This window comes from Phaenicophaeus curvirostris, chromosome 3 (assembly GCF_032191515.1).
Source record: "Phaenicophaeus curvirostris isolate KB17595 chromosome 3, BPBGC_Pcur_1.0, whole genome shotgun sequence".
NCBI lineage: Eukaryota > Metazoa > Chordata > Aves > Cuculiformes > Cuculidae > Phaenicophaeus > Phaenicophaeus curvirostris.
Window position 1 is genome coordinate 47,201,997 of NC_091394.1, and position 16,040 is coordinate 47,218,036.

At 40.9% G+C, this 16,040-nt stretch overlaps 1 protein-coding gene across 1 annotated transcript; it reads left to right on the plus strand.

The window, feature by feature from the left end:
• The first annotated feature begins 1,196 nt into the window (after positions 1–1,196).
• On the plus strand, positions 1,197–7,696 carry ZBTB14 (zinc finger and BTB domain containing 14). The gene is made up of 3 exons (XM_069853932.1): positions 1,197–1,237; positions 3,837–3,920; positions 4,385–7,696. The coding sequence occupies exons 2-3, from the start codon at positions 3,918–3,920 to the stop codon at positions 5,726–5,728; spliced, it is 1,347 nt and encodes a 448-aa protein (XP_069710033.1). The 5' UTR covers positions 1,197–1,237; positions 3,837–3,917; the 3' UTR covers positions 5,729–7,696.
• The last annotated feature ends 8,344 nt before the right edge of the window (positions 7,697–16,040 follow it).

Sequence of the window (16,040 nt, forward strand, 5' to 3'; positions counted from 1 at the left end):
TAAGATTCCCTATTTAAGCATAAGTACCCAGACACAGGCTAGCTAAAAGTTATTACTCAAGCTAATCTTACATTTTAGTTCTAAAAGCACAAAACCTATACATACTATTCAACTATATAATAGGTTAGTATCTTATAACAAATCCTTGACAGGCTGAGAGAGCTGGGGTTGTTGGGCCTGGAGAAGAGAAGGCTCAGAGAACTTACAGCAACCTTCCAGTACCTGAAGGGGCTAGTGGAAAGCCGGGGAGGGACTGTTCATAAAGGCTTGTGGCGATAGGACGAGGGGGAGTGGGTATAAACTGGAGAGGGACAGATTTAGACTAGACATTAGGAAGAATTTCTTCACCATGAGTGGTGAGGCACTGGCACAGGTTGCCCAGGGAAGCTGTGGCTGCCCCAACGCTGGAGGTGTCCAAGGTCGGGTTGGATGGGGCCTTGGGCAGCCTGATGGTCTTTAAAGCCGCTTCCAACCCAAACCATTCTATGATTTCCTCCTTCAAGAGGACACAACAATCAGTCACCCGCCGCCGCCGTTTAACCGCTGCCCCGAGCGCGCCGTGCGCGGCGCGGGCACAGGCGGGGCACGCGCTCCCGGCTAACGGCTATTTGAAAATCCCGCCTACACCAACCTCCCCCCGCCCCTCCCTCTCCCCCCAGGCCGCCGCGCGCCCAGCGCGGCTCCCGCGCCGCCGCCGCGCGCCACCGCCCTTCTCGGCCCGGCGCGCGGCCCCGCCTCCGCGAGCGCGGCTCAACGGCGCCCCCTGACCGCTCGCTCCCCTTTTCTTCCCGCCCCGGGCTCGCACACGCGGGCGGGGCGGGTGCCCGCGGAGCGGCGGGAGCGGCTCCCTGGCGCCCGTTCGGCGAGGGATGCTTCCCCTCCCTTTCCCCCTCCCGGCCGCCGCGAAAGGGGAAGAGATGGAGCCGGCGCGCTCCCCTCCTCCACGCTCCCCGGCAGGGTCGCGCCGGGCTCGCACCGCGCATGCACACGCACCCCCGGCTGGGCCGGCGCGCGCACGCGCGCGCGCGCGCACTGCGCGCTCGTGCTGGAGGCGGCGGCGACGGCCGGAGAGACGCGCGCAGAGCCCCCCCCTCCCCAATTTTCCCCCCCCCTTCCCCATCCTCCCTCCTTCCCTTCCCCTTTCCCCCTCGCCCCCTCCCGCGCGGCGGCGGCGGCGGCGGCGCCAGCCCCCACCAGCTCCCTCGGAGCTGCGGTTCCGCGCGCGCGCGCGCGGCAGGTAAGCGCGAGCCCTCTCCTCGTTCCACCCTCCCCCGCTCCCTTCTCCCCCCCCGCCATCCAACGGCACGGCCGCCGCCGCTGCGCCGCGCGCGCTCCCTCTCCCTCCCCTCCCGCGCTCAGTGCTGCCGCCGCTGCCTTCCGCGCGGCCCCCGGCAGCCGCTGCCCGCAGCCGTTAAAAAGCCCCCGCGGCAGCGCGCGCCGGGTGAGACGGAGGCGCCGCGTGCGCGCCCGCCCGCCGCCACCGCCGCCACCAGCAGCAGCACCGCTCCGGCGGCACCGCGCGCCCGCCCGCCTGCCACCCGCGCGCGCGGCGGGCGGGCCGGCAGGGGCGGGCGAGGAGGAGGAGGAAGAAAAGGAGGAGGAGGAGGAGGAGGATGCGTCCGGCAACGGCTGCGCACGTCCCGCAACAAAGGGGCCTGGCAGCGCCTCCGCCGCGCCGCGCGAGAACCGTTGGGCGGGCGGAGGGAGCGCCGGCCCCGCGAGGCGGGGCGGGGTGGGGGGGAGCGTTGGGCTCGCTCCGGAGAGAGGGCGCGTGCCGCTCGCGGGCGCCCCCGCGCCCCGCGGGTTCCCGTGGCGGCGGCGCGGCCCGCGCAGGGCCCGGCCCCGGCGGGAACCCGCCTGCGCCGCGCGCTCGGCGGCGGGAACCCGGCTCTCTCGGTCAGTGCCGCGCCGGGGCACCAGCAGTCACAGCCCCACACACGTAATCCCCTCAGCCCCCCTGGTCCTGCGGTTCAAAGTGTGTGTGTGTGGGAATAATTAGTATTTCAACTGACGATGGGGGATGGTGTGATGGAGAACGGCCCTGAGGAGAAGGACTTGGGGGTGCTGGTGGATGAGAAGCTCTACATGAGCCGGCATTGTGTGCTCGCAGCCCAAAGGCCAACTGTGTCCTGGGCTGCCTCAAAGGAAGCGTGGCCAGCAGGTCAAGGGAGGGGATCCTGCCCCTCTGTTCCTCTCTTGTGAGACGTCATCTGCAGTACTATGTCCAGTTCTGGAATCCTCAATGCAAGAAGAATATGGAACTGCTGGAACAGCTCCAGCAGAGATGATCAGAGGGCTGGAGCACCTCCCATATGAGGACAAGCTGAGAGAGTTGTGGTTGTTCAGCCTGGAGAAGAGAAGCCTCCAAGCAGACCTTATAGCAACCTTCCAGTACCTGAAGGGTCTACAAGAAAGCTGGAGAGGGACTGTTTATGAAGGCTTGTAGTGATAGGACAAGGGGGAACAGGTATAAAATGGAGAGGGGCAGATTTGAACTAGACATAAGGAGAAATTTCCTCACTGTGAGAGTGGTGAGGCACTGGCACAGGCTGCCCAGGGAAGCTATGTATGCCCCATCCCTGGAGGTGTTCAAGGCCAGGCTGGATGGGGCCTTGAGCAGCCTGATCTAGTGGGATGTATCCCTGACTATCACAGAGGGGTTGGAACTAAATGGTCTTTAAGGTCCCTGTAACCCAAACTGTTCTATGATTTCCCCACAGAATAAGTAACCGGTGGCAATGGATGCTGGAGGTGCTCTGGTCAAGCGCCTACCTTGCTCCACTTGCTATGCAGTAACTTTGTTTCTTTCACCAATTGCACACCCCTTTATTCAGGGGCTGTTTTCAGCCTATTACTTATCCTGTAATTGGTTGTCTCTTAGTATGCGTGCTGTTTAAGGAAACATAAAAATACAGTGTTTATTTGGTCTGTTTGCTTTTGTATGTTTCAGATATTTGTGCACTTCCTGTCTGTATGTGTTAACATCTGATTATGTAGGACTAAAAATAGAATTTTGGCTTTCCTCAGGGTCAGGTGTGCAGAGGTGCCAGGCCTGCAAAGGTGTGTGTAGGAAGCCAAGCATTTTCATACCATATTAAACACCCAGTGTCAAGAGTAGAAGTTGCATACCCATCACCTACTTCTGTTTAGTACATGCTCAAGGATAAATAAGAATTTAGGAAGGGAGTTCCCAGTAGCTCCATGCCAGGTGATAGAGGGAGGCATCTGAACCAAATATTAGATTTCCCTCCTTTCCACTGTGATTACTGCTTCTGTCATGATTAGCTTCCTGTGAGAGACTGGGATTGAATAGTTCATTTTTTGTATTATCCTTCTGCTGTTCCATTGTTTGGATATCTGGTATCCTTGTCTCTTTCCCTGGTTCGGGATGCACATCCATCCACAGCCCAGTCTACTGTCCTTTGGGATGCTTGGTCTGCTTGCCAGACCCTCTGCTGGGCTTGCTCAGCGCATGAATTCAGCAGAAGACTAATCACCTTCTTGATGGGTTAGTTACTGAGTTAATGCTGTTGATTCCTGTAGAGGCTCTTCATACTTTAAGATGTAGTGCAAAGTGAGTAGCAGGAAAGTAGAGTCAGGGAAAGAAAGTAGCCAGAGGAAAGTAAACACATGGTTTATAACAACAGCACTATCGGATCAATTTATGCAGTCATCTGTAGAGCCAGTCGAGACAACTGGATATTTTAACAGTGCATATTGTGTGATTCAAAGTCCTTGAAAATGCTTTTAATACCAAATGTTTTAACACCAAAAAATGAAACTCTTTGGAGTAGATTTTATAATTTCTTAAAATGTATTATATTACTGTCTTTCAGGCTGAAGGTGGCCCATTGTAAGGGTTAATCGTCTGTCAAATATTTAGTAATCATTTGTTTAGAGGATTTCCTGCATTGTTCATGGTAAGGCTTATATCTGATATTTCACATTTAGTTTGTTATGCTGACATGTTTACAGTATTTATTATACGTTTCTTAGTATTAAGATTTCCTTTAGCTATTAGAATGACTGCTGCTACAGCTGGATCATACATTTACTACGAATTGGAACTTCACAGAGCAAGCTTCCAGATTTGGATAACTGAATTGATAAATATTTGAATAAATTAATATTTTGATAGAAAAAATTATCCTTTGCAAATTGCAGTGTGTCCTGTAACACATATAACCTAATGAAAGTCCTTTATGTATTCGCAATTTTAAAAGAAGTTTAATGCTTTTATAATCTGAAAGGCTGCTTCTGTTCGTATTAAGCAAATAAAATATATTTGGCAGTTATTTTAGTATGTAAATGATATTGACTCTTGGGATTTTATGACTTGGACTACTTTATAAAAATTACAAAAGTTTCCCTTGTTATTTTACAGGAGTTTTTCATCAGTATGTCTGAAACCATTAAATATAATGACGACGATCACAAAACTGTGTTCCTGAAAACATTAAACGAACAACGTTTGGAAGGAGAATTTTGTGACATAGCTATTGTGGTTGAAGATGTTAAATTCAGAGCACATAGGTGTGTGCTTGCTGCCTGCAGTACGTACTTCAAAAAGCTTTTCAAAAAACTGGAAGTTGATAGTTCATCTGTAATAGAAATAGATTTTCTTCGTTCTGATATTTTTGAGGAAGTTCTCAATTACATGTATACTGCAAAGATTTCTGTTAAGAAAGAGGATGTAAATTTGATGATGTCCTCAGGCCAGATTCTTGGTATTCGATTTCTGGATAAACTCTGCTCTCAAAAACGTGATGTATCTAGTCCTGAAGAGAACACACAGTCCAAGAGCAAATACTGTCTGAAAATAAACCGTCCTATTGGGGAACCTAATGATACCCAAGATGATGAGGTGGAAGAAATTGGAGATCATGACGACAGTCCATCAGATGTGACAGTGGAAGGAACTCCTCCAAGTCAGGAAGATGGAAAATCACCTACCACTACCCTGAGGGTACAAGAGGCGATTCTGAAAGAGCTGGGAAGTGAAGAGGTTCGAAAAGTAAACTGCTACGGCCAGGAAGTAGAGCCTATGGAAACAACTGAATCAAAAGACTTGGGATCTCAGACCCCTCAAGCTTTGACATTTAATGATGGCATAAGTGAAGTGAAAGATGAACAGACACCAGGCTGGACCACTGCAGCTGGGGATATGAAGTTTGAGTATTTGCTTTATGGTCACAGGGAACACATTGTATGTCAGGCTTGTGGTAAGACCTTTTCTGATGAAGCGCGATTGAGAAAACATGAAAAGCTACACACTGCTGATAGACCATTTGTTTGTGAAATGTGTACTAAGGGCTTTACCACACAAGCTCATTTGAAAGAGCATCTGAAAATACACACAGGTTACAAGCCTTACAGTTGCGAGGTATGTGGAAAGTCTTTTATTCGTGCACCAGATCTAAAAAAGCATGAAAGAGTTCACAGTAACGAGAGGCCATTTGCATGCCATATGTGTGATAAAGCCTTCAAGCACAAGTCCCACCTCAAAGACCATGAAAGAAGACACCGAGGAGAGAAACCTTTTGTCTGCAGTTCCTGCACTAAAGCATTTGCTAAAGCATCTGATCTAAAAAGGCATGAGAACAATATGCACAGTGAAAGAAAACAAGTTACTACAGCCAATTCCATCCAGAGTGAAACAGAACAGTTACAGGCAGCAGCCATGGCTGCTGAAGCAGAGCAGCAATTGGAAACTATAGCTTGTAGTTAAAAACTAAAGCAGAAACTTTATCAGAAATAATATAAGAAATTAAGTTGAACAAAATCTATTATGGCATACATTTAGACCAAGAATTATCTTTTCCAGAAAACATGTTTTTAGAGGATTTGAATGCTGCATAGGAACACAGCATTGCTTGGTTAGGTATTTTGAAACATTTCAGAGATAGGTATTCTTAGACTATAAAATAATTCTGTTGTCATCAGCAGTACAATGCACTAATACCTGATTTCATTTGAAAATATGATCAAGGTCTCTATAAAATAGGGATCATCACCAGCTGTTTCATCCAGTGTGGAATACTGCATATGATGTCCACATCAAAATCAACGAATTATGTTTAAAAATGCTGAGACATCAGAAAAATAACAACCACAAAAAGGAAATATTTGTTTTTCATAATTTTGAAAGTGTTACACCTACAGATGTTGATTCCCTAAGAATACCAACAGATGTGGTTTCCCTAAGCTTTTTAATTCTTCCTTTTTTTTCATCTAATGTAGGTGCTAGAGGTTGGTACAGCAGAGCGTAAGAGGGGATGGTGATCAAAATACAATTTCTTCTTATTCCATTTCCTCGGATATCCTCTTATTTTAACCAAGGTGACAAGTTTAGTGAAATACTTGCTTTTCAGAAAAAATTGTATTGTTCCCATTGGCTGTCAAAGCAAAAAGATTGTCGCATTCATCAGTCCCTTCTGTGGGGAAAAGTCTGCCTGGTTTGTTTCTCTGTTCACTTATGCAGGCCTCCAGAGATGGGACAGAACCACAGAGGGGAAAGGATGCAGCATGGAGAAGGAGATATTTTCCTTACTCAGACCCAGCAGAAATTAAAGCTAATACAGCTTGAGGCTGTAGTGTTTATGATGCAGCCTACAGTTCACCTAACCTAGCACAGTTAAGACAAAAGAGTGTTTCTGGCAGTTCTGGCAGCTGCAATGGTGAGTGACTGGATGTCACTAACAGACCCTCACAGCAGCAGAGCACAGCCACAAGCTGTTGCTTTACCTGCCCGCAGTGTTCAGGCTGGGTTTTGTCATGGCTGGTCATAATAGGTCCCATTCAAGTTTTTAAAACTTCTGCATTGTGACACACCACCTCTCAGAAAAAGTGAGTGATTTCAGTCGTAATTGATCACTAGTGCTCACTAGTAGTCTGTTACTTAGAACTGCCTATTTTTTTTTTTTTTTTTTTAGACAAGCTGGGGTAGGTGCTGCTAATTTAACTTAACTCACAGAGTCAACAAAATACATGGTCTTTGGATTGCTGTCTGCCATGTGTAGTTACCAAGAGAAGACCCAATAAGAGCGGTAATGTAATCCAAAGGGATATCAAGCCTTTATTTTAAATTTGTAAATACTACAACTGTTGTCAAAACTTCTTTTGAAGTTGGAATGGGCAAAAAATCCACACTGGCGATGTGGTTTGTTAACATTGGTCTCTTGCAATACCTGTAGCACATGAAAGTGTTAGACAAGTTTCTTGTAAGTTATTGTGTGGTAGATCACATCTTGCTTTTCTAAACAGAAATTGAAACTAGCCTTTTGGGGACTGTCATATGGAATTTTGATTCTTGGGGTTTTTTTGGTTGTTTGGAGTTTTTTTACAGCTTCGTTTTATTCATGTACTCATCAGGTTAAGAAGTTATCTTAAAATGCCAATAACTCTTTGAAAGCTGGTCTGTAAACAAAACATGAACTTAATATTTTAAAAAATGTAAACTTTGGACGTTTACCAATATATTTTTTTAAAAGGTTGCTTCATTTTACATTCAGTAATATTAGTTTGTAAACAAACTATACATTTTGTATCTGTGCAACATCGGAGGATGTGTATTCATTGCATTTTATTGGTTCTCTTGAGGAACATGATAAATGACCATTGTTAAAATGTTTTACTGTATATGATCATAGATATAAAGATAGTAGGTCCAAAATAGGATCTACTCTTTTTTTCTAAATATATTAGTCTTGCTATGTTTCTTATCTAAAATTGTGTTTGCTTTTTCTTAGATGATAAAATTGGGGTTGATAAGTCTGTGCAAAGCAGATCTATTTGATAAGAGTTCGACAGAGTAAAACACAAAGTAAATTTTCCCTAGGTTTCCCATGAAGAGTAAAAGTAGTAATAAGCTTAAATTACAGCAGTGAACATTTACGTTAACATTAGGAAAAACTTAAAGGCTTGAATAATTTATTATTAGAACAGAATGCTTGGGGTGGTACTGCAGTCTCCACTAGCGGTGATATTCAGGAACGGGTTAGACAAACATCTGTTAGCAATGGTTTAAATAAGGCTAATTTTGCCTTGAAGCTGAGGGATAAGCTAAATAACCTCTCAAGAGCCTGTTTAACTTTGGGGTTTCTTTTGAATGCTAGCAAAGTAATAAATGAACATGGAGCTCACTGGGAGAGCAGATATTTGAATGGAAAGACAGAGCTCAAGGCTTACAGTTAGACAAAATTGTCCTCTGACATTTGAGCGCAAGCAATCAACCTATGAATTCAAAATTGTTATAGATAAGCAGGCTTGCATAAGACAGACAAGTGCAAGTGTTATAACATTGTATTTACATCAAAGTAAATTATGCGATTGTTAAATTGTACACCTTTAAGAGTTACATGAGCTTACAGCTATAAGGGCTGTATGATGTTTGTAGCTTTTTAAAACTGGGACAGGTTGTTATTGTACAAACTCTAATAAAAAGATGCACAGAGGCAGGAACAAATGTTACTGTCTCATGTTCCTTGGGCATGGCGTAAATGTCTTACATGAGACTTGGCCCTCACAGTCTGCCATAGGAGCCACTTCAGTGAAATCAGTGGAGTTGCTCCAGTGTCGCAGGTTTTGAAAGGGGCCTTGGCCTCTTAGTTTTTAGCTGCTTAAGAATCAGAAGGCTACTGTATGTTCCTGAGACTAACAATGACAATCAAGAAGGCAAAGCCTCAGTTATTCCTGTGAAGTTGAGAATTTTATTGATAATTTCTGCTGCTGCTGTCTAAGAATGTGAGCTTAACTTTTATTTTTGGGTTTGTTTTTTTAAGAGCCAATTGATAATTTCTTTTTTTCTCTTCTCAGTTGTTTTTATCTTGGGAGGGATAAGGCCTAGAATACTTAAGCTTGAAGTTTTGCAAAAGGTTTCAGAAAGGAATTGTGGAGGTAACATTAGCTGTACATTATTGTTAATGTGTTCTAAATTGTTCCTCCTCATTGCATACATTCTGAAGGAATGTTAGCCTGTATGTTATGGGAGCCTGTTTTTGAAGTTCAGGTAGATCTGTCTGCATTTTAAGACACTTCTGCTTCCAGCTTCTCTCACGTTTGTGCCAGAATACACCATGTACAAATGTAGATGTATGTCAACTCCAAGCCGCAAAGGTTTTCCAGCATAATAAAACCCAAGCTATGAGCCTTACTGATTGAGGAATGGGCAAACTTTTATTTTTGCTTTTATAAGGATGGCAACGTCTTTCAGAGCTTATGAAATAGTGAATGATATTCTGTCCAATTTTGCTGTTGACTTTATGGGGGCCAGACTAGTCCAATATTTCTAACAAGGGTTCCAGCAGTGGGCACATTAGTTTATTTGTATTCATGCAGGAATGACAGAATGCTCTAGAAACTCAGATGGTTAAAACAAAATTCTCAGAATTAAGTGGCAAAAATGTAATGCATGGAATTAGTCCTAAACATACACATCTGCATCGATGGTTTGTAAAATGGGAATCAGTTATGTCTTTAATATACATAGTATATCAAAAGCTGTTACTTTTTTTTTTTTTTTTTGGCTTATAATGAACATCTGTTGGTGTTATGCTATTAGGTAACCAAGTGGCTTCCTATAGATATTTGCATGACTGGGGCTTACAGGTATATAATGTAGCAACGCGTGAGCTGATGTGAAATGAGGTTCTTTTGGTGGCCCAAGTGTGTCTATAAGGACAGCTGAGATGCTAAATCAATGTCTTCTCAGTTGCAGAGAGATCTAAATATTAAGGAAAAATAACTATTTAGTTAAAAGGCTTTGTGTTTTAAAAGACTAAATAACTCCAGAGTGAAAAGAATTACTTGAAATAACTTCACTGTTCTAATATCTTAACTGTATGTTCTTAAAAATAAGGTGGATCTTTTTCCTAAAGAGAAAGGAACAAAGAGAATACGTTTTAAAAACTGGTATCTGATTAATTTCTGATCTCAACTGTGTTAGCCATGAGTGTGCTGCTGGTTATTAGGCAGAGCTCCGTTTGGAAACTGCGAAAGTTCAGGAAAGATTACCTTCTAGCCCTTTTCCACTCCCCACTCCCTTTTGTACACACCCTTTTTATCAATATTTAAACAGACATTACAAGTTGAAGCAATTCACAGTTGAGCACTTGTGTTTTAGGTTTAGGCCTGGAGATCTGAGTTTTAAAGTTTGTTGTGTGAAAGATAATGTTAACTTAAGTCACTCAATTTTGAGGAGCTTAGCTTCTGTTATGCGTGAGCTGCAGAATACTAAATACTCTTCAAAGTCTTGCTGTTTACATACCAAACTGGAATTCTTTTGAAGATCAGGCCCTAATTTTCTAATCTAGAGATGGTATTCACGATTCCAGTGAGTAAGAATATTTAAATTAATAGTTGGGTGGGATATAGAATGAAGTATCAGATGATATCAGAAAGTCTACCCTAAGCTTAGAGTATATTTTTAGGGAGAGGTTATCTGCTGTTAAGTCATTTATTAATTTAGACAGCTGTCTTGTGGAAGAGACAAAATATTTCTGAAACAAATGTGCATCTACTTTTAACAACATCCAGATTTCTGGAATATAAACATTTACATGTCAATACAGACTAGGTTAATTCTGCCTAGAAGATAAAGACAGACCTAAGGAATTATCATCTCTTTTAAACAGCAAATACACAGATCACTGTAGTATGTCCAATCAGCCAGAAATGTGCATGTTTCATTAAAAATTCTATTACAGCACTTGATCTGTCATTTGTCTCCATATAGCTCTAAACCAATTATAATAACATTCTTTCTCATTTTAGAACAGATGGAGAATTTCCCTGAATAGCTTTTGTTAAATATGTGTTATAAGAGTCGAGACATCGCTTCTAAGGAATTAATTTTAAATGTAATACAAGAAATCTGAAATAACAGGTTACCTACAAATAGTGATTTATACAATATTGATATATTTTTCAATCTATTTCTCTCCACTGTCCATTTCTATTTTTTTTTTACATGCAGGCAATGCTCCTTTAGGTATAGAACTCAAACTTTCTGAACTTCAGCAGTTCCAATATTAACAGAACTAGAGCTGTCATGTTGAGAGGTATTTAAAATAGAAATACATTTTTTTTAATAATCTGTCACTAAGCATTTTTTTATATACATATATTATAGTTAAACTTGAAAAACATGTAGACCATATGAATAAAGTTGTTCCATGTCTGACCTGTTTGGCATATGGATATCAAAGAGTATGGCCAAAGGAGAAATTCTGGATACCAGTGTCCCATCTTCCATCCTGTATAAATATTTTGTTCATGTCTGTAGTTCTTGAAAGAAAACAAGTTTGTAGAAGTAGTGGTAACCAGAAATTGAAATTCTTGCTGAATGGAAATTCCAAATGTATTTTCTTTTTAATAATACTGAGTAATTTTAAATCAGACAAGACCTACACATTACTTATTGGGCAGATAAATAGATCTAAGGGTGTATTTTAATGCAAAAGTAAAAGGAATTAATGGAAATAATGTATTGAATATATATTGTCTTTATGGAATTGCAAAATCATAAAAAATTATGAAAATAGGTCATTTCAACTTTTCCACCAAAATGTCTAAAGATTCTTCTCTTTTAGGCAAGTGTATTTTTAATTCAAAACTATTCTGTTAATAACAAAAATAAGTAAAAATACCCCCAGAGCTTGCAGTGTTTTCTGGTCTCCTCCCAGTGGCCTGTTTATAGTTTTAATAAAAATAATGTGTATCTGCAAGCAATTCACCTGCAGGGAAGCTCCATCTTTAGAATATTTTCAAAGACAGAAATTATCTAGATTTTCATTGTTCACTATTAATGATCCATTTTTTTTCAGGTCAGGGGTCCCACAAGCAGTACTTACAGGAACATACCACTGTAGTGACAATGCGGATTGCTCAGAGAGGGGATGTAGAATGGTAGAACTCCACTCTGAGATCAAAACTACATTTCTTTCTACTCTAGAAATTGGAAATGGTACTCACACAAGATCCCGTGTAGCTTCAGGCCGGAGTTGTTCTTCAAGGGAAATTATCAGTTATCTGCAGATGATTTATGGCTGTCATCATCAGCTTAACTTGGGTTTGCAGAGTAAGTTTTCAGGACTATGTCTTTAAAGGTATTAGTTGGTTCTGTTTTGCTTACTGTCAAAGCTTGTTGATGTGTTTCTGTTGTGTTTAGAGTTTCATGGGCAAAGTTAGGGAGAAGAGTTGCAGTAAAGGCAAGAACATGCTGTTAAATATGTTTGAAGCATTACATTTATTAAACTAATACAAATTACATGCAAATATTAATTTAATATATTTAGGGAACATGTTTTCACTTGTTTTAGAAGTCATTAGTCTCGGAAGATAATTTGATGATTTGTTTTCATCACCTTGACCTCCAACATTTAGGATCATTGTATAAATTTATTTTTCCTGGGCATGAAAGCCATGATGTGCATGTTCATGCAGTTCTATTACACTGAAATATCTAGTTATACTGACTGTTTATATCTAAACAGCATTAACCCTTTTTTCTTTACATTAGGGTTCCTTCTTTGTATCCCAAATAAGCCAGTTATCATCCCCTCATTTCCTGTTCCAAAATAACTGAAGTTTTCATGAGATGTGCTTAGGACGTTAATGAATATTTTTTCAAATCACAATAGGATTGTTCTGATTACTTTGCAACATGTAAAGTGAATGCAAAGCAGCTCCATCTATATGGAAAAATAGTTTACAATGGAATGTTTCTCTGAATTTCAAAACTTAAGCATTGGGGGTTTTATTTGTTTCTGTTTTTCTATAAAGCTTGTTTTAGAGAATACAGTATTCTAAAGGCAAAACAAGGTAGCCTTTGTATGGTAAAGCTTAATTATGCTGAAAGGATGAATCTTGTTCCTTCTCCCCTCCTTTCCTGCTCCCAAAGATGTCTGGTGAACTTCTGTGTCAATGCAAGGTAGGTGATTAAGGTGTTCAGGCAGGAGCAGGGATCAAGGTAAAAAGGGAAGAGGAGGAAGCAGGACCTTCTCATATTTCAATTGTAGTGAAATGAGTGACAGCTCATTCTGTCTTAATATATAGTCACTTTCTTAAAGTTTGTCTTGTCTGGACAAACCTCATTCCTAAGTTACACTCTTTTATTCTTTTTGAATTCTTTCTTTTTGAAGACTTTTCAGAGTGGAGAGGTTCAGGTGAAGGTGAAAAGAATTTCACTTATTTCTCTAAAAACTACTACACATAAAACTATGGTAGAGCTAATATTCTGATTACTAGTTAATATGCTGGGTAGTCTGTGCTGTTTTCTTAAACTAGTGGCTGTTGGCTTTTATCCAAAAATTATATCTTTTCGGTGTTCTTAGAACACAGGAACAAGCTTAGCACTCTTTTAAACTCAAACCCATTTGTCTGCCCTAGTTGATAACATAAAGAGACAAGTAATGCACCCAAGCAGTAGGTTTCATACTCAAGGCACAACTAAATTATGTTTCCCTATTTACAAGTTAAGGGAAAAGCTAAGCAAGGGAAAAGCTAACCAAGGTCAAAGCAACAGGTCCATGGTAATTTAAGACAAAATTGTGATTGCTGCAATTTATTGTCATTCTTTTGCTTGCAGTAGCACTCATGCAATGTCTCAGTGAACTACTTCATGGGGAGCTGAAGCACCTGAAAACGAGTAACTGCTTTGAGAAATTTTTTTTCTTAGCAGCCCCACATGATTGCCTCAGTGCTGGGGTCAGTGGAAGAGCAGCCCCAGCTTAGATCGTCTTTGGCTATTGTGGGACTGCCTCCCAAGGCAGCAGCTTTCTGTACCACCTGCCATAGCAAAACCGCAAATTGTTGCTGAAAGGGGAATCTGGTTCTCTCCTTTTCCTCTCTTGCTCTTACCTTTTGTACCCATTTCCTCCATCTAGTTTGCCTCAGATTAATGGCTTTTATGGCTTTAGGACAAGCCAGTTCAGTGAATTTTTATAACAAAGCAATTCAGTGCTTCGATGAGTTGGTTTAGATTTAACACAAGGTAAGTGACAAGAGCACATAATTAAGAGAATAAATGGAGAAAGACTTGCCCAACTTTGACATCACATTAAATACAAGATGATGAAACATTTCACTTGCAGAGTGCTTGTGAGAAGCAGCCGAGCAACAGAAAGGACAAGATATCACTCCTTTGAAGTAGCCACTGGTGATAGACTTTGTGGAATTTGAAAAGGGAGATGTGTGCTTCATTTCTGCTTTTCCATGGGATTGAATTTGGGGTTTGAAGTTTGGGGCAAGGGGTGAGATTTCTATTTTATCATTTAAATAATCTGGTCCTTGTTTGTCTCTCATCCAACAATCCTATGAAGCCTTGAATTGTGGCAAATTGCTGAGGTTAAAGGGAAAAGAATAGTTATAAAAGACAATAGGTGTTTTGTTTGCCAAAGGACAAAAATTTAACCCCAGAAGTATGAAAAAGTACATTTTTGCAACATAGGTTAATGTTTACAAGTGTTAGAAGAGGACAATATTCACTTCATGCTTATTTAGGTCTATTTCAGATCACCTACTGTGTAAAAATAATTAAACTTTTTACTTACTGCAAATAATATCAATCCAAAGTGGGGAGGATTTCTGTATTTCATTAGGTGATGTCAGATAGAATGATTTCATATTTAGAATTAAGTTTTTTTGTCTTCCTAGTTTAGGGTTCTGTGGTAAACTTGACTGTTATAGAATTATTGATTTTGATTTCTTTTCAGGTGTAAATATGCATCCATTTGAGAGCCTGAATATAAAAAAAATCGTAGGTATTTTTACATTTCCATTTCAGATTTTGGATTAAAGAGTTTTAAATGTAGTTCTCAGCTTGGGCTGTAGAATGTCCTGTCGAGAGTTGCCTTCCTTCACTGAGAAGTTCTTCCCTGGAAATGAATTCTGTTCTGTAATATTTCTCATAGTTTTCTGTGCTTTACTTTTAAGTTGTTTTTTTTTTCCCGCATCGGAATTAACATTTAAATGTTTTCTTTTTACAAGATACCTTATTTTATATTAGAGCTTATTACTTTGCTATTTTAACCAGTAATAATTCAACCAGTAGGTAACTCAACCAGATTTTCCAGTAAGATTTATAACAATCATGGCCACTATATTCATGCTATTAAAGTGTAAAATAGAATTTAAACCAGCATTATGAGACACAAACTTTGTAATGCTGGTGTAAGGTTTCAATCATTAACTTTTCAGCACAGTACATGAGACCTTATACTCCTAAAAAGCAGTAAGAGCTCATTGAATGCTTCTATTGCAGAGACTTGTTTTTAAAAAAATAAAAAATCTAGCTTTCTTTCTGGAATTCTTGATCTTAAATAAGGGAAAGGAGTTCAATTGTTTCCTGGCAAGAAGGAAGGAGCAGCTATACCCTTTTGTATTTCAGATAAGTCGGAGGTCTGAGCTTGTTTACTGGACTAGCAGATATGTACAGCTATACACAATGTAATAATGAAAGCCTACACTTTTTGAAGTGCACAACAGGCAAGTTTGCTTATGCTGGGGTTTTGCCATTCATTCTGCAAAAACGCTGAAGTACATCAGGAATTCGTTCTCGAAAATGTCATGACTGTTATCATACACAGAGGTGTGACAGGCAGAAAGGTTTTGAAGTTAACAATTACATATTTTAAGAGTATTAGTAAATGCTTTCAGTCTGAAACAGAGGTTTAATTTTCTGCTTCAGTAATTAACTTCTGTTTCATCCAGTGGTATGACTTAATTGTAGATCTTCCATTGTTCCAAGGATGGATTAAATGCGATTAGAAGGGAGCTCTGATTTGATGGAAGCAATAAATTCTTCTGGAGTTAGGGATGTCTTGTTATAGATACTTTTCAGTGTGACCTAGATTGCGCTTCATAAATCTTGCTGGCATAATCTAAATTTTTGATATGCTACTGTTCTAAATCCTTTCTTTTGTAACAAGGTTGATGTTTTCAAACATAATTTAAAATGCATTTTTTTTTGCCAAAGTGTTGAAATTTTAGCTATGCATGATGAAATCCCCATTGTTTTGACTTCACAGGACAAGTTAGGAAAC